The sequence below is a fragment of the Lutra lutra genome, chromosome 7 (assembly GCF_902655055.1).
Source record: "Lutra lutra chromosome 7, mLutLut1.2, whole genome shotgun sequence".
NCBI lineage: Eukaryota > Metazoa > Chordata > Mammalia > Carnivora > Mustelidae > Lutra > Lutra lutra.
In genome coordinates, this window is record NC_062284.1 from 133,963,802 (window position 1) to 133,990,242 (window position 26,441).

At 47.3% G+C, this 26,441-nt stretch overlaps 1 protein-coding gene across 4 annotated transcripts in view; it reads left to right on the top strand.

The window, feature by feature from the left end:
* Positions 1 to 25,466, top strand: part of ZFYVE1 (zinc finger FYVE-type containing 1) — a 58,464-nt gene extending 32,998 nt beyond the window's left edge. For 2 of the 4 annotated variants that reach the window (XM_047736065.1, XM_047736066.1), the window contains exons 4-12: positions 728 to 942; positions 14,654 to 14,760; positions 16,708 to 16,816; positions 17,346 to 17,443; positions 17,540 to 17,657; positions 20,430 to 20,600; positions 21,353 to 21,533; positions 22,016 to 22,129; positions 23,887 to 25,466. In XM_047736065.1, the coding sequence (XP_047592021.1) occupies positions 728 to 942; positions 14,654 to 14,760; positions 16,708 to 16,816; positions 17,346 to 17,443; positions 17,540 to 17,657; positions 20,430 to 20,600; positions 21,353 to 21,533; positions 22,016 to 22,129; positions 23,887 to 24,119 (1,346 nt within the window). In that variant the 3' untranslated portion in view covers positions 24,120 to 25,466. Of the gene's footprint in view, positions 1 to 727; positions 943 to 10,094; positions 10,216 to 10,682; positions 10,881 to 14,653; positions 14,761 to 16,707; positions 16,817 to 17,345; positions 17,444 to 17,539; positions 17,658 to 20,429; positions 20,601 to 21,352; positions 21,534 to 22,015; positions 22,130 to 23,886 lie in introns of those variants that run through there. The other 2 variants (XM_047736068.1, XM_047736067.1) reach the window with 2 other exon arrangements.
* Positions 25,467 to 26,441: the final 975 nt, after the last annotated feature.

The window sequence follows — 26,441 nt, forward strand, 5'->3', positions numbered from 1 at the left end:
AAAAGATCAGGAGGAGATGGATTTAGGGATGAACTACAGAATTTTGGGCACTTCTTTTTGATGACTGCACTTTCAAATTTGAGCAGGGCGTATCTCCAGTATTAATTGGAGTGATTTTGTGGTTGTTGTTAAAATACTAAAGGAAATTAAAAAGCCCTTCTAACATTTCTCTCCAGGATATTTATTGAAATCATCCGTACTACCACTCCACAAATTTCTGCATAAAGATTGGTAAAACTACCCTCAGATACATTGGGAGCTTATATATAGCTTCACCATCAGAAGACCAGCATGTTCGAAGTGGTTGTTTATTTGAAATGTTCCTTAGTGCGGGGGGTGGGGTAGAGAAAATCTTTTTTTTTTTTTTAATGCTTTGACCTGTTTGCATTTTTTTACAATGAGCAGATTAAAAAAGACTTTCCCTTGAAGTACAGTGTACATATAGAAGAGTGCACATCATATCACAAGTGTATTAATGTGATGAATTTTATAGTCTGTGAAAGCAGTAGCAGAACCTGACATGACATGCCAGCACCCACTTCCTGGGGAAGCCCTGCTCATGCTCCCTTCTGGTTAACGGTAACCTGAATTCTAACAGCATAGATTAGTGGTGCCTGTTTATGTACTTTATTATATAGAGTCAGACTGTGTATTACTTTTATAATGCAAGACAGATTTTTTTTTTTTTCAAGAAAGGTCATGTTCCTGTACCCGTTTCCTTGTCCAGATCACCCCTCAGAGGTACCAGAAAAGCTTATCCAGGACCGGTTCCGGAAGCTGGGCCGCTTCCCTGAAGCCTTCAGTTCCATTCACTACAAGGGAACGAGGACTTACAACCCTCCCACTGACTTCTCTGGACTGCGGCGGGCTTTGGAGCAGCAGCTAGAGAACAACACCACCCGTTCTCCCCGGCACCCGGGGGTCATCTTCAAAGCCCTGAAGGTCAGTGGGGCTCCTGCCCTGAGTGTTTTCCACTGGGGTACCAGTGGGTGGTAAGAACACTCAGCTCCCCTTTTGTTGGTGCTGGAGATTGGAAACTGGGGTGGAAAGCAAGATTGTAGGGAAAGGAAGCACCAGAGGGGAGTTCACACCTAATGAGTTAGAGCTTATCCTGCTACGAACAAGGGCACAAAGGGATCTTGGGCTGTTGTTAAAAAGTGACAGGTCCCCGTGTTGGAGAAAAACCAGGCTTTCAGACAGTAGGAAAAGCGTTCATTTCCGTGTGGTGTGGCCCAGCCCTGGTGAGTTGATCTTGCATTGAGGCTCAGTTACCTAACAGGCCTCACCTTTCTTTTTTTTTTAAATCTATATTAATTAGGTTGTTCAGGAGGACAACTTTTTGTTATCACTGTAAATGGAGAACCAGTATCACAGGTAGAAATTTCCCAGGACAGAAAATACAGACACATGATAATAGTAATTGGTGTTTATTATATACCATCAGAGGACTCTATATGAATTAGTTCATTTAGTCCTTACACCAGCAGTGTGTCTGGCTGGCTCAGTCGGTAGAGCATTCAACTCTTGATCTTGGGGTTGTAGGTTCAAGCCCCACGTTGGGTGTAGAGATTGCTTAAAATTTTTTTTAAAGATTTTTTATTTATTTATTTGACAGAGAGAGACACAGTGAGAGAGGGAACACAAGCAGGAGGAGTGGGAGAGGGAGAAGCAGGCTTCCCACCGAGCAGGGAACCTGATGTGGGGCTCAATCCCAGGACCCAGGATCATGACCTAAACCGAAGGCAGATGTGTAACCCACTGAGCCACCCAGGCGCCCCTAAAAATAAAATCTTAAAAGGAAAAAAATCCTCTCTCACCCCCTCCATGTGTTAATTGCTGTTTCCCAGCCTCATTTTGCAGGTGAGGACACCGAGGCACAGGGAGGAGAAGTGATTGGTTACACACAGTTACTAAGTAGCAGCTCTGGCTGGTAAAGCCTGGCTGGTTTACTCTAGAGCTCTTTCTAACCAGCAAGAATCTTCTGCCTCGCAACAAATGTAATAACATACTATTTCCTCTCTAGGGACTGTTGTTCATGGAAGGTTCTGAGACTGGAGCTTGTTTTTTCTTTATTTAGAAGGGAGATGAGCAAGTGTTCAGGAGAAGATAAAGATAATGCTATTACCCAGTTGAGACTTTCTCTTTAACAGAATCTGAAATTCTGAAAGTGAACTTAAACAGGAGTAATTTCTTCTGTGGCGCTTGATGCTCTTCACTGTACCACCAAAGGCCCGTCCCATGCCCCTAAAATTCATGTTGAATACACCAGTGATGGCTTCTTTTGGGAAGCATCTCCAAGCATCGTATCTTTGTCTTTTAAAATCAGGTGAATTGGGGCGCCTGGGTGGCTCAGTGGGTTAGGCCACTGCCTTCGGCTCAGGTCATGATCTCGGGGTCCTGGGATCGAGTCCCGCATCGGGCTCTCTGCTCAGCGGAGAACCTGCTTCCTCCTCTCTCTTTCTCTGCCTGCCTCTCTGCCTACTTGTGATCTTTCTCTGTCAAATAAATTAAAAAAAAAAATTAAAATCAGGTGAATTGTTTTTGTTGTGTATCTCAGCAGTACTGTCAATATATTGTTTTGATAATCTAGTAAAATCCTGTTAGAAAGCGTCCTGCTTTTGCATAGATTTCATTTCCTCCGTCCTGGTGGTTGGTGCTCAGTTCTGTGTAACAGAGGGCCTGCACCTGGGTGGGCTGCAAGCCCTGCAACCACAGTGGATGCTGTTTAACCCATCTGGGGCCCTCAAGCCGTAAACCATTGCCCCTTCTTTGTCTTAGGCCTCCCAGGTATCTGGGTAGGTGGGATCACTGTGCTAGGTGGTATCACTTCCCTCCCATAGCAGTATGGCTTCTCTACCATTGCTGTGTCATGATAGCCATCAACAGGCCAGAAATCACTAAAACAGTAGCAGTGGGTGGGCGGCACAGAATGGATAATAGAAAAGTATAACTTAAAAAGTATTACTGATTATTGAAAATTGCCTTTTTTTTTTAAGAAAAAATTTTTTTAAGATTTTATTTTTTTATTTGACAGAGAGAGAGATCATGAGTAGGCAGAGAAGCAAGCAGAGAGAGAGGGGGAAGCAGGCTCCCTGCCAAGCAGAGAGCCCGATGTGGGGCTCGATCCCAGGACCCTGAGATCATGACATGAGCCGAGCCACCCAGGCGCCCCTGAAAATTGCCTTTTGAGAATTGACTGGGTACTCTCAGTGAAATCTTGATGTCTTACCACAGTGCATTGGTCAAAGCATTCCCTGGGCCCATTAAAAGCTGGGAAGAGGGTTCCCAAAAGGAAGGTCAAAGTTGTTGCTATCCTTAGGGGAATAGGAATTCTAAGTTTAGGGCAGGTTGTTCAGTGATCCAGTTTGTCTGAATTCATATCCTCTGGCTTACATTAGGAATACAGGTTAAGGGTAGAAAACATTGGCTACTACAGTAGAGTTACAGTAAATGAAAACAAGGACCAAGTACAGTCTTTGCACCTAGGAATAGCCATTGTTAACATTTTAGTATGTACTCTTATAGTGTGTGTTCTGAGTGTTAAAAAAACAAAACAAAACAAAACGTCACTGGTCATCACATTAAAGATGTAAACTTGTAATCCTTTCCCCATGAAACTTCATAAACATTTTACTATATTGTTATTATTAGTTTTTTAGTGAGTGAGTGAGCGAGCGGGGCAGGGGCAGAGGGAAAGGGAAAGGGAGAGAGGGAATCTTAATCTCCACACCCAGTGCAGCCCAGTGCAGGGCTCGAGCTCACGACCCTGAGATCATGATCTGAGCCGAAACCAAGGGTCGGATGCTTAACTGACTGAGCCACCTGGTGGCCCCAGCATTTTACTATATTATTATATGATTTTTATAAACAGTTTTCGATAGCTGCAGAATATTGCATTGTCTAAATATACCCAAATAACAATTGTCGGACAAGAAATTATAAGTAAAATTTCTCTATTAAAAATAATGCCACGAATAAATATCATGACAGCTCTTTCTATACCTGGAATTATTTTTCTGGGTTATATTCTCTTGAAGTAGATTGTGTCAGAGGTGTGTGTGCGTGTGTGTGTACACACAGTGAGTATGTATCGCATTTCTGTAATTTCACTAGTTGGACATGGAATCCTATTTAAGTACTTTGCTTATTTGGTGTCTTTTTTTTTCTGTTTTGCCTATTTTTAGTATTTCAGGGATTTTACTTTGACACAGTCTTTGATCTTTACTATGTATGTATTTATTTTAGCATTCTTTTTTTTTAAATTTTTTTTTAAAGACTTTATCCATTTGATAGAGATCACAAGTAGGCAGAGAGGCAGGCAGAGAGAGAGGAGGAAGCAGGCTTGCTGCTGAGCAGAGAGCCTGATGTGGGGCTCAATTCCAGGAGCCTGGGATCATGACCTGAGCTGAAGGCAGAGGCTTTAACCCACTGAGCCACCCAGGCACCCTATTTTAGCATTCTTTATAATGAATTCCTCAAAGGGATCCCCTTGAATTCCTTCTTGTAGTCTGCTTTGTGGACAGTGCTTTGTTAGCATGCCTGCAGGCTTAGGACAGAGGAGCAGGACGGGAGCAGGTTCTTTGGGGCAGTGCTGGGCATGTGGGATCTGGAGAGAGGCTGGGAAATGTTGGCAAGATTGGATCTAGGGATATGAGGATGCCGTGAGGACTAGGGGATAGAGACTTGGGGCTGGGAGGGATAGGAAGGACAGCAGAGGAGAAGGGGATTTGGTATAAGACGAGGCAGGCTCTGGTGCACGCAAGAACAGAGTTTGGGCATATGCTGATTGGCTCAATCCCTTGGGTTTTTAGAAGGTTTGTAGTGGGGTACCCTGTCACAATAAGTGAATTTGGGTAAATTGCATATGAGAGTTCCTTGTACCATTCTTGCAACTCTTCTACAAGTTTGAAATTCTGTCAAAATGAAAAGTTACCCTTTAAACAAAGCTTGTGGGTTTTGCATTGTGGTTGCTTTAGGCTGGATGTTTGTGTCCTCCCAAAATTCCTATGTTGAAACTGTAATGCCCAATGTGATGGTATCAGTGGGCCTTTGGGAGGTGATGGGTCATGAGGATGGAGCCCTTTTGAGTGAGATTAACGCCCTTGGAGAGAAGCCCCAGAGAGCTCCCTTGCCCTGTCCACTCAGTGAGCACATAGTGCAGAGGCACCATCTGTAAACCAGGGAGCAGTCCCTTCACCAGAACCTGACCTTGTTGGCGTCTAGATCTTGGGCTTCCGTCCTCCAGATGTGTGAGAAACACATTTCTGTTTAGAAGCGATCCGGTCTGCGCTGTTTTATTTTAGCAGCCTCAAAGGACTGAAGACAATGGTTAAAAGCTTGGGTTCTGGAGTCATACGGACTTGGTTGGAATCCCAGTTCCTTGGTCTTGGCAACTTCCTTCATTTGTTCATTCATTCAACAAATAAAAGAGCACACCCATGTGCTGGGTAGAGTTTGAGGTGCAGGGAAGTACAGTAGAGAACAAGACAGACATAACCTTTGTCTTCCTCTTAGTCCTTCTTCAAACCTTTTTCCTCATCTGTAGAATAGGAATAATAAGAGAACGTTCCTAATGAAGTTGAGCTGAGGTCCAAATAGAATGGCACACTTGAAGAAACAAAGATGTGGCATATAATAAATGTTGCATAAGCATTAAATAGGGTGGAGAATATTAAGAAAAAAATTTGTGAAAAGTGATTGTATTTGAATTATTCATGAAATGCATACTTCTGATTAGATTTGAGGTGAAGGTATACTTAGATGTTCTGGCAAATGTCCTTGAAATGGCTCAAAGATAGTCACAGTAGAAGATCACACCCCGGTTTGGCAGACATCGTCAAAAGAGGCTGAGACCATACCGTGGTATACCAAGGGCTGTGAATCTGATCAGTATAAATTTTAACGAAGAGGCCAGTGGCTGGGTTCTAGAGTTCCTTAGGTTTTCTCTAAGCTAACACAGCTTAATGTTTAAATTAGATTGGCAGGGGCACGGAGTGCTGTGGGCAGTAATTAGTGCTCAGGGATTTTACCCTCAGGGGACTTGGATGTCCTCCTCCCGGCCAGTTTGTTAGGCAATTTTGAGAAAAATAGTTACACTATGCTTATGAGGTGGTATGAGTCATGAAGTTTGCTGTAAATACACGGAGCCTGGTCAGCTGGAATTGTGATGATTCTTGGTAACTGGTGTCCCCAGAGTTTCCCCTGGACCCTATATTTAGTTCTGTCCTCTGGGGTGGAGACTGGGGTGCGGGACCTGCTGCTTCTGTCCATGGAGTTACTCATTTCAAAACGCACGTTTTGGCTCTCCCCAGGGAATTATGGGGTTCTCTAACTTACTGACATCTTTGAAAAATTTGTTTTTATCTTTTTGGTTGTCACTTGGCTTTTAATCTCTTCTTTAAATTAGAACTTTGTTAATTTCTTGGTTATCGTTTTAATAGAAAACTACTTGTAAGGTCTGCATTAGGCACATTGACCCACTAGAGTTTTTGTAGTTGGTCAGACACACTAACTGAGGTTTTCATAGTTCACAGCAGTGTAGAATAGAATGGCTGTCTTTTTTTTCAGTGATTTTTTTTTTTTAATTTGGCTTTCCTTTGTTTTATTTATTTCTATAAGGAGCATTGAATTCTTTTTGGAACAGAAGAATGGGGATGGGCATAAACAGATAAATTATCAGCGACAAACTGATTTGTTTGGCTTCCTGCTTCTCCCAGTTTTTCCTTTCTCTGTTTGGTATTCTTAGCCTTGTCCAATTACTCACGAACTCACTGAATAAAAACACTTTGTGAAGGCCAGGGCTATGTTCTAATACGATAAATGAGATTTTTTTTTTCTATATGATTGTCTTTTTATTTTAGATAATATATACAGGAATACGGTCAGGAAAAAGTATATAAACTTTTGGGAAGATGGAGAGACAAATCACCTAAGAGGCTTGATCAAAACTGTGATGCACAAATGAAGAAATCTCAACTCTCTAGTAATCAAAGAAATGCAGAAGACAGCCCCAGCACTATGAGAGCAGATGTTGATAAGTTTGGCGCTAAAATGTCAAAAAGGATGTGAAGCATTGTAAGCTCTTACAGACGGCCAGTTGAAGTTCAGATCAGTACAACCACTTTGAAATGCCATTCAGAGATATCTAGTGTAGGTGAAGATATGCATAATATGTATTCCAGCCGAAATCACTTCTGGGAATTAGCCTTAGAGAAACTCTCCCACCAGAACACAGGGAGACCTTTATGAGGATGTGATGACTTTTAAAGTAGGAATTATTACAAAGCAGTTTTCTTTGTAATGGTAAAATAATGCAAACTAAGTATGTAAAAAATGGGTAGATAAATGGTGATGTTAAGTGATTTTTTGCTACTTACTTTATTTTTATTTTTTTTTAAAGATTTTTATATATATATTTGACACAGCCAGCACACAAGCAGGGGGAGTGGGAGAGGGAGAAGCAGGCTCCAGTGGGCTGATGTGGGGCTGGATCCCAGGACCCTGGGATCATGATCTGAGTCGAAGGTAGACGCTTGACTGACTGAGCCACCCAGGCGCCCCTGCTACTTATTTTGTTGTGCCTGAGTTTTCGTGTCCGAGATACCACCAAGGAGCCAAGCACCGATGCAATCACACGAGGGTTTATTCGACAAGCTTAAGCTTGGGCCCAAGTATACCAGACACAGTGGAATAGGGACTTGGACCCCGAGGTGACATGCTTATTAAGCTTGGACCCAAATATACCCAATGCAGTGGAGTAGGGACTTGGACCCTGAGCTTAGTTAAGGCAGGGATATTTATTGGTTCCTGTTACTAAAGCAGACTGGGGGTCTGGGAACCAAAGCAGGGTGGGGCTTCCTGGAACTAGAGTAGGGTGGGGGTCTTTAGAACTAAAGTTGGGTGGGGCTTCCTGGAACTAAAGTAAAGTAAGGAAAGTTCAGCCCTTGGGCACAGGGGTCTGAGATGGCTGTACTTAGCTATGGCTAAACCTGAGGGTGGGATGGCCTTGATTTTTCTCGGCCTCCACAATTTTAAAGAGAATTGGGGTCATAGTGTACGTATGTGCAGTTACGTACTTCGCTTTTCTCATGGAATATTGAAGCCTAGCATTTTTTCCCACGCCATTAAATATTTAATGAAAATATGTCTTTAAAGTAGTTGTATGCTTTTTGTTTATATGGATGGATCGTTTTTTACATTTAGTTAATTATGCCCTTGTTTTAGTAGTGGTTTTCATTTTTTCCTGCTTATATTTTCCATGTATTTAAAGGAATGGTCCACATTCTGCCTGTTTCCTTAGGATCAGCTACAACTCCTAGTACTATTTTGGACTGATGTTTATGGAGTGCTTACCGTAGGCCATGTACTATGCTTGGCACTGCACATATAATGAATTCACTTAATCCTCGTGTCCGCTCTACGAGGTCAGGACTGGGGTGGGGGGAAAGATGTGGAGGTGCAGAGGAGTTAATTAATTTGCCTGCTGTAACTCACTTAGTCAGTGGCGGAGAATTTGAACCAGCTAGTCTGGCTACCAAGTCTGTGCTTTTAACCCAGTGCTATATATTTCTTCTCAGTAGTTACTCTACTTCTGAGAAGGCCCGAGGGCGTAGCCATCTTTAAAGGTTCCTCATACATTTTGCCAGTTGCCTCTTGAAAGGATATTCCCATAAATTGTATTTGTTTGGTTATTTTAATGTTTAAAAAGTCATTCTTTAAATTATTTAAGCAGTATGTGCTCATGATAAACAGTTCAATAGTACAGAAATGTGTAAGGTTCAAGTTAAAAGGTCCCTCCCCACCCCGGTCATAGCCATTGCTAATACTTGTGTATTAGCTACTTTGCTACATTGCTAATACTTGTGTGTGCTTCTAGAAATTTTTGGGCCTACATAAGTGCATATATAAGTGTATGTATGTGATGTATATATTTTTCTCCTAAATGGGATCATATGATTCCTATAATTCTACAGCTTGCTTTTTTTCACTTAATTATGTATCTTGGTTATATGTTAATAAAAAAAGTTTTATTCATTTTGGTTATCTTTCTGTTGTAGTACATAAAACATACCGCATTCTTGGGGCGCCTGGGTAGCTCATTCGGTTCAGTGTCTGCCTTCGGCTCAGGTCATGATCTCAGGGTCCTGGGATCGAGCCTCTCATTGGGCTCCCTGCTCAGTGGGAGTCTGCTTCTCCCTCTCCCTCTACTTCTGTCCTCTCTCTCTCTCAAATAAATAAAATCTTTTAGAAAAACACTACATTCTTAATGCCATTAGTATACATTAAAAAAGTTATGAGCAGTTATCTTACTTACAAGGTTCCATCTGATTGAGAGAGCACTGTTGGATTCAGAGGGAGCCCAAGTGCTACTTCCCATGTTCATTATTGAATAGGAAATGTGATGACGAGAAGGAGGGCAGAGTTTGCAGAATGTGTGTGAGAGTTCGTTCTGCCGTCCTCTTCTCTGGTGGCCTGCTTAGTTGTTTCCTGATGGATCATGCTGACCTCATCGTGCTTCCTGCCAGTCAACTGTGGAATCAGCCATGTTGTGGTCCAGGCTCCAACCTCTCTCTGCTAGCAGGATGATCTCCCACTTCTTGAGCACTCACTGCTTTGCTCAGGTTCCAGGGAGCAGTAGCTCAGACACCTACCAGTAGAGTATACCCTCCCTGAGCAGGTGAATCTGTTTAAAGAGCTGCTCAGGTTATATACTGATTTTATGTATATATATATATATATATATATATATATATATTTAACTGTTGTCTGTATTTACAGTTCTGAATACATGAGAGAACCATTTTATAGTTAAATTCGTATAGGTTTTATATAATACCTTTTTTAAGGCTCTGATCTCTAAATGTAGAAACTCTGACTTTCCAATTTTGTCACATCAGGAAGTATCTATTTATAACGTTATTTTGTGGGGAGAGGTGGCATCAGTGATTACATAAGAGTCTCCATTTTGAATCAGAAAATTCCCTGCTAGCCCTTGGTGACTGGGACTAAACCTTACAGGTTCAGTAGAAAGGGCCATACTGTTGCCAGGGCAACTAAAGTTCAAGATCATCTGGTCTCCAGGCAACCTTTTCTAGAGTTGCCTCAAATGCTCTCCCTAGCTCGCTCTGGTGGGGTGGAGGGAGTGTCCTTGCCTGCCTCTAACAGCTTGGGGACCTCAGGAGGAGGAGAGCCCAAGAAAACTGGGAATGATGTGAGGTTTGGATTTTTTTTCTTAAACATTGCATTTTTAAGTGATCTCTACACCTAACATTGGCTCGAACCCATACCCCGAGGTCAAGAGTCCATGCTCTACCGACTGAGCCAACCAGATGCCCCTGAGCTTTGGAATTTTTGGAAGACAAAGACTATGTGGATTAGGTGGCAGTGTCTACACTGGAAAGGAAGGAGGATAATTTCTCTTTACCCTTGTATCTAAAACACACTAACATCAGAGTCTTTTTGTGAAGAGTTGTACTGTTACATTCGCATGCTCTGGCTGATGTCAGTCCTCCTGAGGCCTGTTAGGGTCGGCGTCATTACCGGCCTCCAGCTCTTTATTGGCTTGTGAGGGAAGTGAGATGCTTATGTTCCCCAGCAGGGGAGAGGCTGGGGCGCCCGTGTCCGAGTGATGAGGCCGGTTAGCCTGGGAGTTCTTCTCTCGCTGATGTCATAAGAGGTTATGGCTGCCCTGGCCAGTGTAAGCCAGCAGCTTATGTGTCTAGGGTGGGCGACCCCGGGGGTTCTGTGGGCACATGTGCCATGGGACTCAGCCTGCAGATTGTTCCAGGCCAAGCTTGGAAATCCTTGCTGCCGTTTTTCTGGAGAACTTTCAGAGAATTGAGTCAGGCCGCTTGGAGCAGAAAGAACCTGGAGCCGTCAAGGTACCTGGGCTGCAGTTGTGTATTTGCTGGGGAGTGCCGTTGCCCTGTCTTCAGCCCACCTGGTGACCTCCTGCCACATGGGCTGGTTTCCGAAGGGCGACTTGTACTTAGGTTAGCCTTTCAGTTACCTGTTTAAAAGAAAAAACCCTGGGGCTAAAAATACTCTTTTTTTGGTTTGTTTCTCTTACACCTTTTTAGTAATTTCTACGTTCCTTAGTGATCTTTTTTCCCTTCCTCTGTTCCCCCATTAGATACATAAGCATCTTTTTTTCCCTTAAGATTTATTTTTATTTTTTTAAAGATTTTTTTTGTTTATCAGAGAGTGCGTGTGTGCACCTGTGTGTGAAGGGGGAGTAGCGGGCAGAGGAAGAAGCAGGCTCCCCGGTGAGCAAGTAGCCCTATGTGGGGTTCGATCCCAGGACCCTGGGATCATGACCTGAGCTGAAGGCAGGTGCTTAACTGACTGAGCCACCCAGGTGTCCCAAGATTGATTTATTTTTAGAGAGTGAGCTACTGGCGCACAGATGGGAGAGAGAGAGAGAATCTTATGCAGACTCTGCTGAGTGTGGAGTCCAGCATGGGGCTTGGTCTCATGATCTTGAGATTATGACCTGAGCCAAAACCGAGAGTGGGACGCTTAACGGATTGTGGCACCCAGCCGTCCCGACAGGGGAGCATCTTTTTGCAGCTAAATATTCGCCCACTGAGTTCAAGCCCCAAGGTAGAATTTACTAAAAAAAAAAAAAAGATTCACCAGCAAATGCAGGAAGCTATGAAGACCAGTGAGCTATTGTGGGAAGGATGGAAAGGAGAGAGGTTCTTAATATCCTATCCCCTGTATTACATTGATTAGGTAGGAGGGTATCTAAGGAAGAAAATAAAATTACCAGCATAAAAATCCAATGAAAATGATGTTGATAATGGCAGTGAATGTTTTCTGAGCTCTTAATTTATGCCATGTGGTCTTCATATGTAAGTTCCATTGATCTTGGCCTTGTAATCCATGAAGATGCCTACTGAGGAAGGTACTACTAGCAGCCTCTTGTTACAGATGAGATAGAGGCACAGAGGGTACAGACTTGCCAGTGACAAGCTGAAATGACTTTGGTGGGGATCTTACGTTTTATTTATGCAAATTGTCCATTCAGTTTCGTACTGTAACCATGTCTGCTCTATCTGTATCTGTCAAACGTAGTCCCGTCTTTCAGTAAATTGATGCATTAGGAAGATAATGCTCTCTTTGCCCACCAGCCCATCCCAGACAGCTGTGCACCCACCTGTTTGAGAACTACAGCCTTAAGAGTTCTCAGTAATTTGGTCAATCAGGGAGCAGCTAGCCCGATATTGGAGAGGGTCTGTGGACATGGGGTGAAGCTTGGCACCGAGGCAAGAGCCAAGGTGAGGAGGGGAGGGTGGGGTTGGTGTGCACATGGGGGCTGGTGCTAGACCACTTCATTCCAGGGGTCCTAGTTGAGAACGTTTTAGGACCTTTGCTAGGAGCAATGGAGGATACAGAGGTAGGAAACTACTTTCACAGCATGTGTGATCTTGTCTGGGAGGTAGTATCCGTACAGCTGGGCCATGACTTCCTCATTTACCCAATTACTCAATACGTACTTCAGGTATTGAATAGTCAGTGTTCAGAGAAGGCCGAGTGTGGTATGTCTAGAGTGGTTGGGAAGGCTTCGAGGAAGTGGTGAGACCAAAAAAATTCCTGGAGGAATGGGTCATTTAGAAATAGGACTGGGGCACCTGGGTCGCACAGTCCATTGAAGGTTCTGACTCTTGGTTTCCGCTCAGGTCTGATAATCAGGGTCAAGGGATTGACCACTGTGCCAAGTCTGCTTGAGTCTCTCTCCCTTTCCCTCTGCAACTCCACACTCACCCTTGCATGTGTGCCCTTGATCTCAAATAAATAAATCTTAAAAAAAAAAAAAATAGGACAGAGGAGGGCACTATAGGCTAGTGAGTGATTCTGCTTTTCACTTTTTTTTTTTTTTAAGATTTTATTTATTTACTTGAAACAGAGAGAGATCACAAGTAGGCAGAGAGGCAGGGAGAGAGAGGGGGAAAAGCGGGGCTCAATCCCAGGACCCTGAGATCATGACCTGAGCCGAAGGCAGAGGTTTAACCCACTGAGCCACCCAGGTGCCCCTTGCTTTTCATTCTTATTTATTATTAATATTCCTATGTATATTCATGTATGTCCTCAGTGTTTTCCCTAAGCTAGTCCTCACAAAATACCCCCAAGAGGACAGGACTTACATGTGTTATTTGTCAGACCTTTTTTGTTGGTCTGAGTCAAGGATTGCGACCTGCCCGGCGACGGCTGGCAGATCCCGTGCGTGACCCATGCAGAAGCTGAGTTGGAACGTGCCTGGGTGTCACGCACCCTCACTTTGACACACTCCTTGCCATTCCTCCTGTCTTACGCCTGAGCTCACTCATCATTCAGACCACGTGTCTTTGTCAACACTTGAGTTTGCACCTCGGGCTATTAAGATTTCATTGAGAAAAGGAAAAGGAACTTTAACAGGTTCTCGTTAAGTGAAATTCCCTTCAGAGCCTGAGAACCTAGGTTTAAAACCTCATCTGGGGGCACCTGCGTGGCTCAATCAGTTAAGTGTCTGCCTTCCGCTCAAGTCGTGATCCCAGGGTCCTGAGATCGAGCCCCGCTTCGGGCTCCCTGCTTCTCCCTCTCCTAGTCCCCCTGCTTGTGTTCCCGCTCTCGCTGTCTCTCTCTCTCTCTGTCAAATAAAATCTTGAAAGACAAAAACCCCCAAAACCCCTAGTCTGCTCTTTTTCCAAATCTCCTCTTAAATTTTCTTTTGCCTTTTTACTAAAGGAAGTAACATCTTGTCTTTCTGTTACAGGCCACTTTACTTTCTCTTACCCCTGAATAGCCCGTGGCTGCCTCAGAATGGGAGACTGAAACTTGCATGTATATGTTGATATATAAAGCCTGAAAAGGCCATTTCCCTTTAATTTATGTAACTTTTCCCCACCGTATATGAGTAAGGGCCTGCTGGGAAGAAATCAGCTTGAAGGACACTTTCAGTGTATAAAGTAGTGAATGAAAACAGAGGTCTAGAAGTGGAAGCTTTCTTTCAACATAAAATTTTCAGTTTGCTTTTGCAAGTACTTTATCTTTCTTCTTGGCATTTATTTTGGCTGTTTGCTGTCTTTTAGGTTACTGTTGATAAAAGACTGCCAAACACTACAATAATTCTTCCTTGTTTTATGGCTGATGACTTTTTTCTACATCAAGTTAGTTCTGTGGCCCTAGTAAACCCCCAAAGAGCGCCTGTGGTTAGAACTGGGATAGAAGCCCAGGGAACTCCCAGCTCACCATTCAGCTCTGCCTCCCTTGGACTTAAAGACGAGGCCTCTTCTCTGCTCTCCGATTCTTGGTTCCAGCTTCAAAGGATGAAATGGGCATGAGTCATTATCTGTGGTGGTTTTGCATGAAAGACTGAGTGTGTGAGGTGTTTATAACCTCCGAGGTAATTAAGTGAGCACAGTAATGTTGCTGGCTTCCCTCTGACGTCCGGGGGAATGGGCTGGTTCTTCCTGAGGTTTCCTGTGGCGAGGATGGGTGCAGGTTGGGCCAAGAAGGTCACAGGTAAGGAGCAGAAGCGTTGGGGTGCCCCTCCCAGCGGTGGAGCCTGTAGGAAAGAAGCCAGCGATGAGGGGAACTTAGGCAAGTAGCGGGAGGGGCAGAGCACGGGGCTCTCTGCCAAGCACCTTCATGTGTCGCCTTCCCTCCTCGGCAGGCCCTGAGTGACCGCTTTAGCGGTGAGATCCCCGATGACCAGATGGCACACAGCTCCTTTTTCCCAGATGAATACTTCACCTGCTCCTCCTTGTGCCTCAGTTGTGGGTAAGTGAGGCCTGGCCACCTCGGGCAGAGACGGAGATTTCAGACTTCAGTGTGTGCAGATCCCCTAGGGTCTGGCAGAGTTACAGATTCTGAATTACGGATGGGCTGGGGTCTGAGAAGGTGCATTTCCAACAAGTTCCCAGGTGATCCCGGTGGTCGGGGGACCACACTTCGAGGTTGCAAGGGATTCTGGGATACATGGCTTTGAAGTGTTCTCTGAAGATCCCGACCTGGTTTAGATATGAAATTGGCTGGCTTCTGGCTTGGGCGGTGTTTACTGCAGAAAACCTTAGGTTGCTTTGTTTTTCTACGTTTCTCCTACCAAGACTTTGAATTGTAGTCATTCCCTTGCTTTACTCAACATTTGCCAGCCTGGAGTGTGCTCTGTGGTAGGTGGCAGTCCTGGGTGATTCCTTTCACTGTGAGGGTTAGCCTCTTAGAGCACCTTTAGAATTCTCTCCAGGGAGCTTTAAAACTCTCAAGGCCGGGACCTCAGTTCCAAGGATGCTCACTTAACAGAGCTGGGGTCGGGCCCTTGTGTTGATGTCCTTGAAAGGGTCCTCATATGATTCTCGTGTGTTGAGGACATTGAGTTAGGGCCGTGCTTCTCAAGCCCTAATCTGTGTGTGCATCACCTTGGGGTTTTGGTGAAATGCAGGTTCTGCATCAGCGGGCCTGGCTGTGATTGTGTAGTTTGACAAACCTCCTGGTGACGCTGGTGCTCAATTCAATTCTCACCGTTGAGCACGTGTCAGAAAACCCTGATGGATATGTTAAAACACGTCATTGGGCCTTGCCCCCGCCAGTTTCCGATTCAGTGGGTCTGATGTAGGGCCTGTGAGTTTGCGTTTCTGGTATGCTCCCGGGTAATGCTGATGTTGCTGATTGGGGCCACACTTTGATGAGGATCGCTGGATTAATTCGAGCTGTTGGCGGTATTAAATCACAATCTGGTGGCTTGTCTAATGGAGTTCAGGAGACTTAAATGCAGTGTGTCGGTGAGATCGCGGTCTCCGGGTCCTGTAGACACTTCCCCACCCTGCAACCCTCTTCCCCCATTGAACTGTCTTTATTCCAATCAGGACCACTGCCCCACATTGTCCACATGTATCCTTCTAGAGCCTTTATTGTGAATGGTCTTTCTGCATGGAACCCTATATGCAGGCTACCTGCTGGGCACTGAACTGCCACCACCTTGGCTCTGGCTTTTAGATTCTACGGTCTGGGCTGGGGAGAGCTAAGGATTATGTTGGAGAGGAAAGTGGGATATTAGTTGCCAGTGTGACTACTTACCTTCCTTTTTTGTTTACCCCACAGCCCAGCATGAGGGGCTTAGGCTTTGTTGGATCATTACTTTTCCATTCTGACAGCCTCACCAGGGTTTCCAGAACTTTCCCTTCTATCATAGCGAAATTCTAAAGTCTTGCTCTCTGTTGTCAGGATGGCAGAGCGCACTGTTTATTTGGAAGGTTTTCTTGTTCAGCTTAAGCCTCCCCTTAATGCACTGCCAAATTTTGGAGGCTGGTTTTGTTTTATATCTTGGCAGCCTGTTCTGGTTAAACTTCCCATTTTGTGCTTTTTTGGATTGGGGGGTTTCCTGAGCGCCATTCAGGTTTTCTCTCCTGTCAGGGGTGGTGCCTTTTGGCTCCTCCATTTCTGCCGTGGGACCATGTGATTTTTCCCAGGAAGAGAGTCCTCCCTGTCTTCTCCTTTCTCCTCACACGAGGGTTAATAGTGGCCACGTCTCTGTAGTGCTGCCAGGTCTTGTAGAAGAGAGGCATGTGGATTTCTGAGCCCCACACGGCGCCTGCTGTGCTCAGGATTTGGGGCCCAGTACATAACCAAGGTCTGGTGTTGGCTCCGTGTCGGGCTCAGGGTCCCAGTCCCCTGTGTCAGTGTCAGGGGCTCCTTTAGCCACCTCACTGTCAGCTTTTGGGCTTCACTCAGGGCTGGATGTAAGAACAGCATGAATCATGGGAAAGAAGGAGTCCCTCACGAAGCCAAGAGCCGCTGTCGATACGCCCACCAGTATGACAACCGCGTTTATACCTGCAAGGTGAGTGCTCTGCTCCGGCAGGTGGCTCGCTGCCCTGCTCTGCTTTTGGGAAAGACTAGGGGCCACCCTCTCCCGCTTCCCGAAGTATTTGATGTTTAGATGGAGTGTATCTGGGACTTCTTTCCAGCTCTAACCAGAGGAACCCCCACGCCCCATGCTGGGACCCCTTGGTTCATTTGTTAATTTCCCAGCCTATTTTCCCTGTATTCTGTGGAGCCTGTATGCCAGGGGCATGTACACTGACTGTTCGTTCTTCTCCAGAGCAGGAGTGCTCTGTGGGAACTCCGTCTAATGGATTTTTGGTGGTGGGCCTAAATTACAGCTCTGTTTCGGGTCTCAGGATGGGTCCACATTCAGTTCATGATCTTTTAGGGCACTGGCTTTTTTAGGGAAATGACCCTTCCTCTGATGTGAACTCAGGGTCTGCAAACCTTGGTATGGTTTGTGGGGAGGGGGCTGGCCAGGGTAACGAAGGGGTCAGGGGGTCTGGTGCACAGAGAAGAAGCTGGCAGAGTGCTCCATGTTTCAGGCCTGCTATGAGAGAGGCAAGGAGGTCAGCGTAGTGCCCAAGACATCTGCTTCCACTGACTCCCCCTGGATGGGTCTCGCAAAATATGCCTGGTCTGGGTGAGTTTCAACGGTGACGATGTAGCTGAGGGTTGTCGGTGTGTTGGTCTGCCAGGCACCTGGCCGGGTAACATTATCTGTTTACTTTCCTCGTAGGTACGTGATCGAGTGTCCCAACTGCGGCGTGGTCTACCGTAGCCGGCAGTACTGGTTTGGGAACCAGGATCCTGTGGATACAGTGGTCCGGACGGAGATTGTGCACGTGTGGCCTGGAGTAAGAGCTGCTCCATTTTTCTTCTTGTATCATTCAGTTATTCGTGTGTGTGGAGGAGTGGAGCTTGTGTAGAATTAAGGTTAACCTTGAATTTTAAAATATTTTGGTGGTTCAGGGAGGCAGGATCTGGAGAGCCTTTTCTTGTTCTAGACCCTTAATTATTTCTTCTTGCCTAAATACTAGATTTATTTTATAGATTTATACTAAATACTTATTTATTTTTAATTAAAAAAATTTTATTTTTTAAAGATTATTTATTTAACAGAGAAATCACAAGTAGGCAGAGAGGCAGGCAGACGGAGGCATAGAGGCAGGCAGACGGGGAGGGGGAAGCAGGCCCCTTGCTGAGCAGAGAGCCTGATGCGGGGCTGGATCCCAGGACCCTGAGATCACGACCTGAGCTGAAGGCAGAGGCTTAACCCACTGAGCCACCCAGGCGCCCCATAGAAGCACAACTTTAAATAAAATTAAAAGTTGACCTATTATAACAAGGATTTTTTCATATTCTCATTTCCACACGCAGATTTTTCCAGTTTCCACATTGCTTCGGTTTTTTATTATCAAAATGCTATAGTGACATTCTTGTTTTTTTTTTTTTTTAAAGATTTTATCTATTTATTTGACAGAGATCACAAGCAGGCAGAGAGGCAGGCAGAGAGAGAGGAGGAAGCAGGCTCCCTGCTGAGCAGAGAGCCCGATGCGGGGCTCGATCCCAGGACTCTGAGATCATGACCTGAGCCGAAGGCAGCGGCTTAACCCACTGAGCCACCCAGGCGCCCCTATAGTGACATTCTTTAAGATTTTATTTATTTATTTGACAAGCAGGCAGAGAGGCAGGCAGAGAGAGAGGAGGAAGCAGGCTCCCCGCTGAGCAGAGAGCCCGATGCGGGGCTCGATCCCAGGACTCTGAGATCATGACCTGAGCCGAAGGCAGCGGCTTAACCCACTGAGCCACCCAGGCGCCCCTATAGTGACATTCTTTAAGATTTTATTTATTTATTTGACAAGCAGGCAGAGAGGCAGGCAGAGAGAGAGGAGGAAGCAGGCTCCCCGCTGAGCAGAGAGCCCGATGCGGGGCTCGATCCCAGGACCCTGAGATCATGACCTGAGCCAAAAGCAGCGGCTTAACCCACTGAGCTACCCAGGCGCCCCTATAGTGACATTCTTTAAGATTTTATTTATTTATTTGACAAGCAGGCAGAGAGGCAGGCAGAGAGAGAGGAGGAAGCAGGCTCCCCGCTGAGCAGAGAGCCCGATGCGGGGCTCGATCCCAGGACTCTGAGATCATGACCTGAGCCGAAGGCAGCGGCTTAACCCACTGAGCCACCCAGGTGCCCCAAGTGACATTCTTCATGTGAGAAAGCCTCTGTTCCAGAAAATTCTCTTGCCGTATATTTAAGAAGTGGGATTACTGTCAACCCTTAAATTTTTTAATTTGACTTTTGAATTCAAGATACTGGAAAAACAAATCTGTTTGGAGGCACAGTGTGGTGCTCTCATTCTTACTGGTAAATCACAACACACCCCAAACCTTTTCTCTTTGTAGAAAAAAGGGCAGTGATTTTCTTGAAGGGACTTATCTTATTTGGCACTGTTCCCCTTGCTGGGTGACTCCTAAAAGGTAGCAGTCAGCCCAACAGGCCTACCTGCAGAACCATCTTGAGCTTTTCTGGGGCCACTAATTCCCATAAAACTGAAGAGTTCAGGGCACCTGGGTGGCTCATTGGTTGAGCATCTGCCTTCTGCTCAGGTCATGATCCCAGAGTCCTGGGATCGAGTACCCCATTGGGCTCCCAGCGCCAAGGGGAGTCTGTTTTTCCCCTTTCATGCTTTGTATTTCTCTCAAATAAATAAAAATCTTAAAAAAAAAAAACAAACCCAAAACTGAGGAGTTCCTTATTGTTTTGTTCTTCTCTCCAGTTTCCAGTCCCACCAACGGGACTCATTCTGGAGCCCACCCTGCTGGCACAGTGGGCCAGGCCATCCTGTCCCCAGGACTTAATGTGGCCTTGACTAGTATAATTTTCTCTCTACACCTTTTCTGACTATGTCATTTGATTTTGGGTCTGTGTTCTTTCGTGTGAATGCTGTTGTCTCCGTGGTTAGATAGGTGTAGTCCAAGAAAGCAGTGATATCCTAGACCCCTTTTAGGCCACATTTCTTGTGGTCCTTGGGATTAGGGGATGCAGGCCCCTCCCCTTCTGTTCGTTCACTCAGTCATTATGTCAAGCCAAGTATTGGTTGATTACTATATGCCCAGAATTGAACCTGATGCTTTAAAAATACAAGATTGAAAAAGGTAGGTTATTATATTTAGAGAGCTTGGTCTAATTGCAAGTTGAATACATAAATAGGTACTGTCTTTACACATGGAAACAGGATTCCTGACAATGTATAGGTATTAGAGGAACCCAAGAGGGAGGGCTCCTAACCCAGCCTGCGGGGGGGTGGGGGCTTCCTGAAGGAGCTGCCATTTTACTCGAGTATCTCTTGGATTGTACATCTCACTTATGGGCAGGTAAGGCCTGAATTAACAGTTGTGCTCCAGGTCTTATGGTTGCCTCAAAGGGAGTGAGTCAGTAATGTGTGGTTGGATGTGATTCTGTCTAGAAGCCGGAGGGATTCTTGGTCTGTACCCCTTTTTCTCTGCCAGGGAGTTTGTGGTTCTGAGTTGGCCATTGATGAGCGTACAACTCACCTGAGTGAGACCACCCCCCCGCCCCTTTACTCCCTTCGCTCAGAGCATGATGGGAGCCTGCATTCTCCTTTCAGACTGATGGATTTCTGAAGGACAACAACAATGCTGCCCAGCGCCTGTTGGATGGGATGAACTTCATGGCCCAGTCGGTGTCTGAGCTTAGCCTTGGGCCCACCAAGGCCGTGACTTCCTGGCTGACAGACCAGATTGCCCCTGCGTACTGGAGGCCCAACTCCCAGATCCTGGTACAGTGCGGCAGGATGCCGCTGCTTCCCTGGCATGGCCTATTCTGCTCGTGCCATTTTGCCGTGTCCTAAGCTTGCTCTGTGAGGGAGGCCCGGGAGTTCTTTTTCAGTCAGGTTAGCTCCCAGTACGTTAGAAAGGGCGGGGCACGAGAGGCAGCCAGTGTTCTCTTTCCCATTGATGTTTCTGTATTACTTTGTGCTTAATCTCTTTTTGGTGGGTTCTAGTTCCTTTGTCTCCGAGGCCTAGTTCTTTATTGGTCAGATGTCTGAGGTTGTAGATTCATAGAATCTGGAGGAAAAGGGGCATTTAGAGGGCATGTGTCTTGGTACATGAGTCTCTGCAGTAGCCACAGCAAGGGAGCCCCCAGCTTGGGCCCACACGCTTTGTGACAGGAAGCTTGCACCTCATCAACTTCCCAAAGGCTCTTTCGAGAAGCCATGGAAAAAAGTGAATTCTCATTGGTGTTCTGGCTAGATTTAGCGTAGTCTTTTCTGAGAACGCTGTGACTCAGCCAGATAGACTTGAGGGGGCTTTCCAGAGACTTCTTGGAAGAAATGGGTCACAGCTGGGCTTCATGGGTGCACTCTTCATGAGGGGAGGCCTCAGGTTCTCTCCATGACTGCTGTTGGGGTCCTGCCGTTCTCAGTAGCATTGGTGGGGGCAGGGGGGAATCCTCCCCTGGATCTCGCTGGCTTTCTCAGTCCATAGAAACGAATAACGTCTGCCTTTGTTTGTTTTGGGCTTGGAACAGAGCTGCAACAAATGCGCTACATCCTTTAAAGATAACGACACCAAGCATCACTGCCGGGCCTGTGGGGAGGGCTTCTGTGACAGCTGCTCGTCCAAGACCCGGCCAGTGCCCGAGCGGGGCTGGGGCCCTGCGCCCGTGCGGGTGTGTGACAACTGCTACGAAGCCAGGAATGTTCAGTTAGGTAACGTGGGGCCCAGGAGCCTGCAGGGGTGGAGGGTGCCCTCTCTCCTTGGCCCGGGGTTCTGGGAAGTGGACTCCCACATGCCTCACCCTGTTCCTCACCCAGTCACTCTAATGAGGGCAGCTGCTCCCAGCTCTTTGTTAACAGAGTCCTAGGGGTGCGAGTCCTGTGTTAGCAGACATGGCTTAGACTGGGTCTTTTTTCTGGAGAAGGTCCTTGGTCACGCTCCTAGAACCTTTCTGGCTTTCCCTGAAAGGAAGGTTATAAAACGGCTCCAGTGGGTTGAGGTCAAGGACTGACAGAGCTTACTCGGTGTCAGGGTCTGACCTGACTCCCAGCCCAGACCCTTGCTGTCATTGCAGGGCAGCAAGCACCGGGTTATCCTGGGAGAAGAATCCAGAAGCACTCTGCTGTCAGCCCCTCAGTTTTCCATTTGGGAAATGACTAAGAGGTGACGGCTTTTCCTTTCTCACTGTCTACAGATGTGACTGAGGCACAGGCTGATGATGAAGGTGGGACGCTGATCGCTCGGAAGGTGGGCGAGGCCGTGCAGAGCACTTTGGGAGCCGTGGTGACAGCCATTGACATACCGCTAGGTGGGTGTAGCGTATGTGGGATGAGGGGTTTCAGAGTACCCTGGGCTGTCCTTGTGTCAGAGCCTTGCTGACCAGAAATTTATATTTGCTTGCTTTTGCTGGAAACCTTAGCGGTTTCATGTTTAATCCTGGAGGCCATCTGTTACACTATCCATTGCTGCATAAGGAGCTTCCTGAAAATGTAAAGGCTTGAAATAGTGCCATTTTATCATGTCTTACAACTTTGAGTCAGGAAGGGTAATTGTTCCAGTCTAGGGGGCATTGCTGGAGTTAACCACCTGATACTCCAGTATGGCAGCCTGACCTGTCTCGAGGAGCCAAGCCAACCTCGCTTACATGCTGGGCACCCCTCCATGTGTTCAGGCCTCTCTACATGGTTTCTCCAGGGGTCGTTGGATTTGGTACATGGGGCTCAGGACTCTTAAAAGCTAATATCCCAGGAGACAGGAAATAGAAGCCACCAGTGTCTTGAAGATCTGGGCCTGGAAATGGTACTCATGCTATAGACTCCCGGAGACACAAAGCCTGCCTGCATTTGAAGGAGGGGACAGGAGTGTCAGAGAGTTTGTGGCTGTCTTTAATCTACCATACCAGCCGCGCTGTTACTCACCGATTCTTATTCACCTCTAGATGTGAAGGGTGCTTGTAACTAGGAGGGCCCGAGGGAGGGGAGGGGAAACCCACCAGTCTGTGGAAGGCTTGGGCACTGTTGGCTGGGCCTGGGGTGTTTCTGCCCATTACAGGGGAGCAACCAGAGGCTCCTGGGTGGCTGGTGGTGAAAATCACTTGGATCCGATTTACCATCCTTGTGGCTTAAGGGTGAACAGATGATGAACTTTGGACTCAAGGGTGCAGGAATAGATTTGCCCAGGCTTGAAGCGCAGGTTGCATCTGCTCTCAGGGGTGCCTGATTCCTGGGCTTACCAAGGGCTCACCTGCTCCACGCTCGCGCCTGTTGGGTCCCAGGTCAGTGTGTTAGACCTGTCATGCTATTTCTTATAATCCCTGTAAGTGCTCTTGAACATGAGCTGTTGAAGAGGAGGAAGCCAAGGCCCAGAGAAGTTAGATAACCTCTCTCTATCCTGTAGCTGCTAATCAGCATGTGCTCAGTGGAACCGTGATTTGCGTGAAGAGATGTCCTGACTCCCAGAGTCTGGGCTGCTTTATCATTATTCTAGTGTTTTTTTTTTTTTTTTTTTTTTTAAGATTTTGTTTATTTGAGAGAGTGAGTGTGAGCACAAGCAGGGGGAGTGCCAGAGGGAGAGGGAGAAGCATATCCTCTGTGGAGCTGGGAGCCCAGGCCCTTGGGATCTGGACCTGAGCCGCAGGCAGCTGCTTCACCAACTGAGTGGGCCAGGTGGCCCAACTCCAGTGGTGTTTATGCAGCTGTGCTCTGGGATCGCCTGTGAACTCGATAGACACGCAGATCTCAGCACGTAGGCCCCGGCTCCAGATCTCCTGACCTGCATGGCGTGGGGTGCAGGCCAGGTGTATGCATGTTTTAAAAGCTTTAGTAGGTGAGGGGTGCCTGGGTGGTGCCATCTCCTTAAGACTTTCTCCCTCTCCCTTTGCCTCCTTCCCCCACACGTGCTCTCGAATCTTCACAAACCAACCAGCCCTTTAGGCAGTCGTGTGTGCAGTAGGACCGCGAGCCTGTGAAGAGTCTGAGGGCGCCTTCTTGGCCCGAGGAGTGGTGGTTGGGGGCTCGGGATGCACGGCTCCCCGCGGTGCGCCCATTGGTGTTGTCTCCACCACAGGGCTGGTGAAGGACGCAGCCAGGCCAGCGTACTGGGTGCCCGACCATGAGATCCTGCACTGCCACAGCTGCCGGAAGGAGTTCAGCATCAAGCTTTCCAAGCACCACTGCCGGGCCTGTGGACAGGGCTTCTGTGACGAGTGCTCCCATGACCGCCGGGCTGTCCCTTCTCGAGGCTGGGACCATCCTGTCCGAGTCTGCTTTAACTGCAATAAAAAGCCCGGTGACCTTTAACCCCAGCTCCCTCTCCGCGTCCTTCACAATTCCTTAGGTTCTCAGGGTTAGAAACAGAAGTCCTCTCGGGCCCCTGTCACAGTGTGTGTCCTCTGCTCTTCCTGGCATGAGGGGTGGGGCAGGTGGCCAGCTTCGGGGAGGGGGTGGTGAGCCTGGCAGCGGGAGGTGTGAACCCCTCAGGGCAGGGGAACTGAGCAGCTTATAGCAAAGGGGAATGAACCTGAATCCGTTGCATTTATTTCAGTTAGAAATAGTAAAGATCTGAATACACGTGTAGATACATCTGAAGGGAACGTGGAGCATATTCAGGCTGCTGCTGGCTCTGACGACTTAGCACAGTCTGTCCCCAGCACAGGGACAAGGTGGCCGTGGCCGCAGGTCTTCCCCACAGAACAGAGCCAGGCACAGAGCAGAGCCACTGTGTTGCTAGTCACCTTTTGCTTCTTCTCTGTGAGCCTTTGAAGCCTCTCCTTTCCTTGCCTTTTCCCAGGTACCTCTTGCTTGGAAGGGCCGGAAAGGAACCTCCGGGGGCCCCCTGGGGCAGGGTCTCTATCCTAGGCCTAGGCCGATATCAGAGACTACCCAACTTAGTGTGCAGGTCACCAGAGTGGGTGGAGGGTGAGGGGTAGGGTCCTTGGCCCCGAGTACTGGGGAGCGCGCAGGAGGAAACCGGCCTTCCCCAGCTGGGTTTCCTATTTCTTGATGCTTCTGTGGCTTTCCCGGAGGCCGCCCCCTGCCCCCAAGTAGAGCACCTGCTTCCTTCCTCTCTGCCCTTGCGAGCCCACCATCTGCTTCTGAGTGTTGCACTAGGATTTTTATTGCTTATTTTGAAGTGTCTTAATTCTTTGTTCCCTGATATACGCCCCCTCTGGCCGTCGGGAGGGGCAATATGAGAATCTTCCAGGGAAACAGCGCACCGAATGGACTGTTAGTTGTTTCAAATGCATATAAATACTTCAACGGATCATTAAGAAAAAATTCTCTCTGGTTCTTGCAAGAGAAGTCAAGTGAACTTTGGTTTCTCACCAAGAGCCGGGACTTCCATCTCTCGTGACTGGAAAGAGACTGTTGTGCTGATCCTGTCATCGGGGCGGATTTTATATTCAGTGGCCAAACACGAAGAATTAAATGCGACCTAGGTCTTGGCAGAACTGGTGGGTGGGCTGAGCTTCAGGGAGGGGTGTGGCAGTCAGTCCTGGCATGAGAGTCCGTGCGTCGGGAGCCCTGGCACGCATTGGTCCCTCGCAGACCTGCGTCCGTATTGCCTCCTGTGGCCCAGGGACTCAGGCCCTACTCCAGTACTGTGTATTCTCAAATTCGCCATTATAAAGGAATCTTCCTGCTGAATACAGACTGTGCTCTTTCCTTTAACTTCCTCAGTAGACCGTGCCTCTTTCTAGTCAATAGGAAAGTAGCTGGTGGCTTTCAGAGCAGAAGCCAAGCGAGAGGGATGTTTCTGGGGTGGTAATATTTGACCTCTAATACCTCAGTCTGTTAGCCTAACAGGAGCTTGGAAAAAAGCAGCTGTGATGGGGTTTTCATCTCACGATGTTGGGCTGTTTTCCCCCAGCTCTTAGATTGCCTACTCCAGCTGTTTGCTAACTGGGAACTTGGAGGCTGTTCCTTTAGAGGGTACTAACAGATGTTCACAGAACTTTCTGGTGGTGAGGGCTCCATGCATGGAGTGGGACCTGGCCATGCCATGGTCCTGCCCTTCGGCTCATCAGAGCTTTCCCCAGCAGGTGTGGCCACTGGCTGTGGGGCCGGGGAGCCCTGTCAGCCTGGCCCTGAGTAGGACTGCCTTGTGTCAGACGGCCGCTGCCTGGTGACTTGTGTGCTCGGTGTCACTGGGGTAGCTGTGTTGCCTCAGTCCATGGGAAGTCCTCACAGAAGAGTTAAGTGTTGCTACTGACCTAGAGGAACCATTGGAAAAACTGTTCTCTACCTTTTTATCTGTTGGTTCCCTCTTCATTCCCTTGCTCTGCCTTCTCTGTTTGACCCCCATGACCTCTTCATTCCCTTGCTCTGCCTTCTGTTTGAACCCCTTCTCTATTTGACTGTCCTCCATGGTCTCCTCCTCCTTGTGGGCACAGACACTCGTCTTCGTCCTTTCCCTTCCTCCTTGCTGTTTCCCCCCCTGACTTTTCCTGTCCCGCTCCCATCCCTTTCATCTTTATCAACTGCTCTTCGGGTGAGTGGAGCAGAGGGGTGCATGCGTGGTGGTGGCCTGTGTCAGACCTGGCCGTCTGTCCCATTGTCGTGTGGCGGCACCCCTGAGCATGAGTCGGCTGGGCCACATAGGAATGATGCGGAATAGCCTGC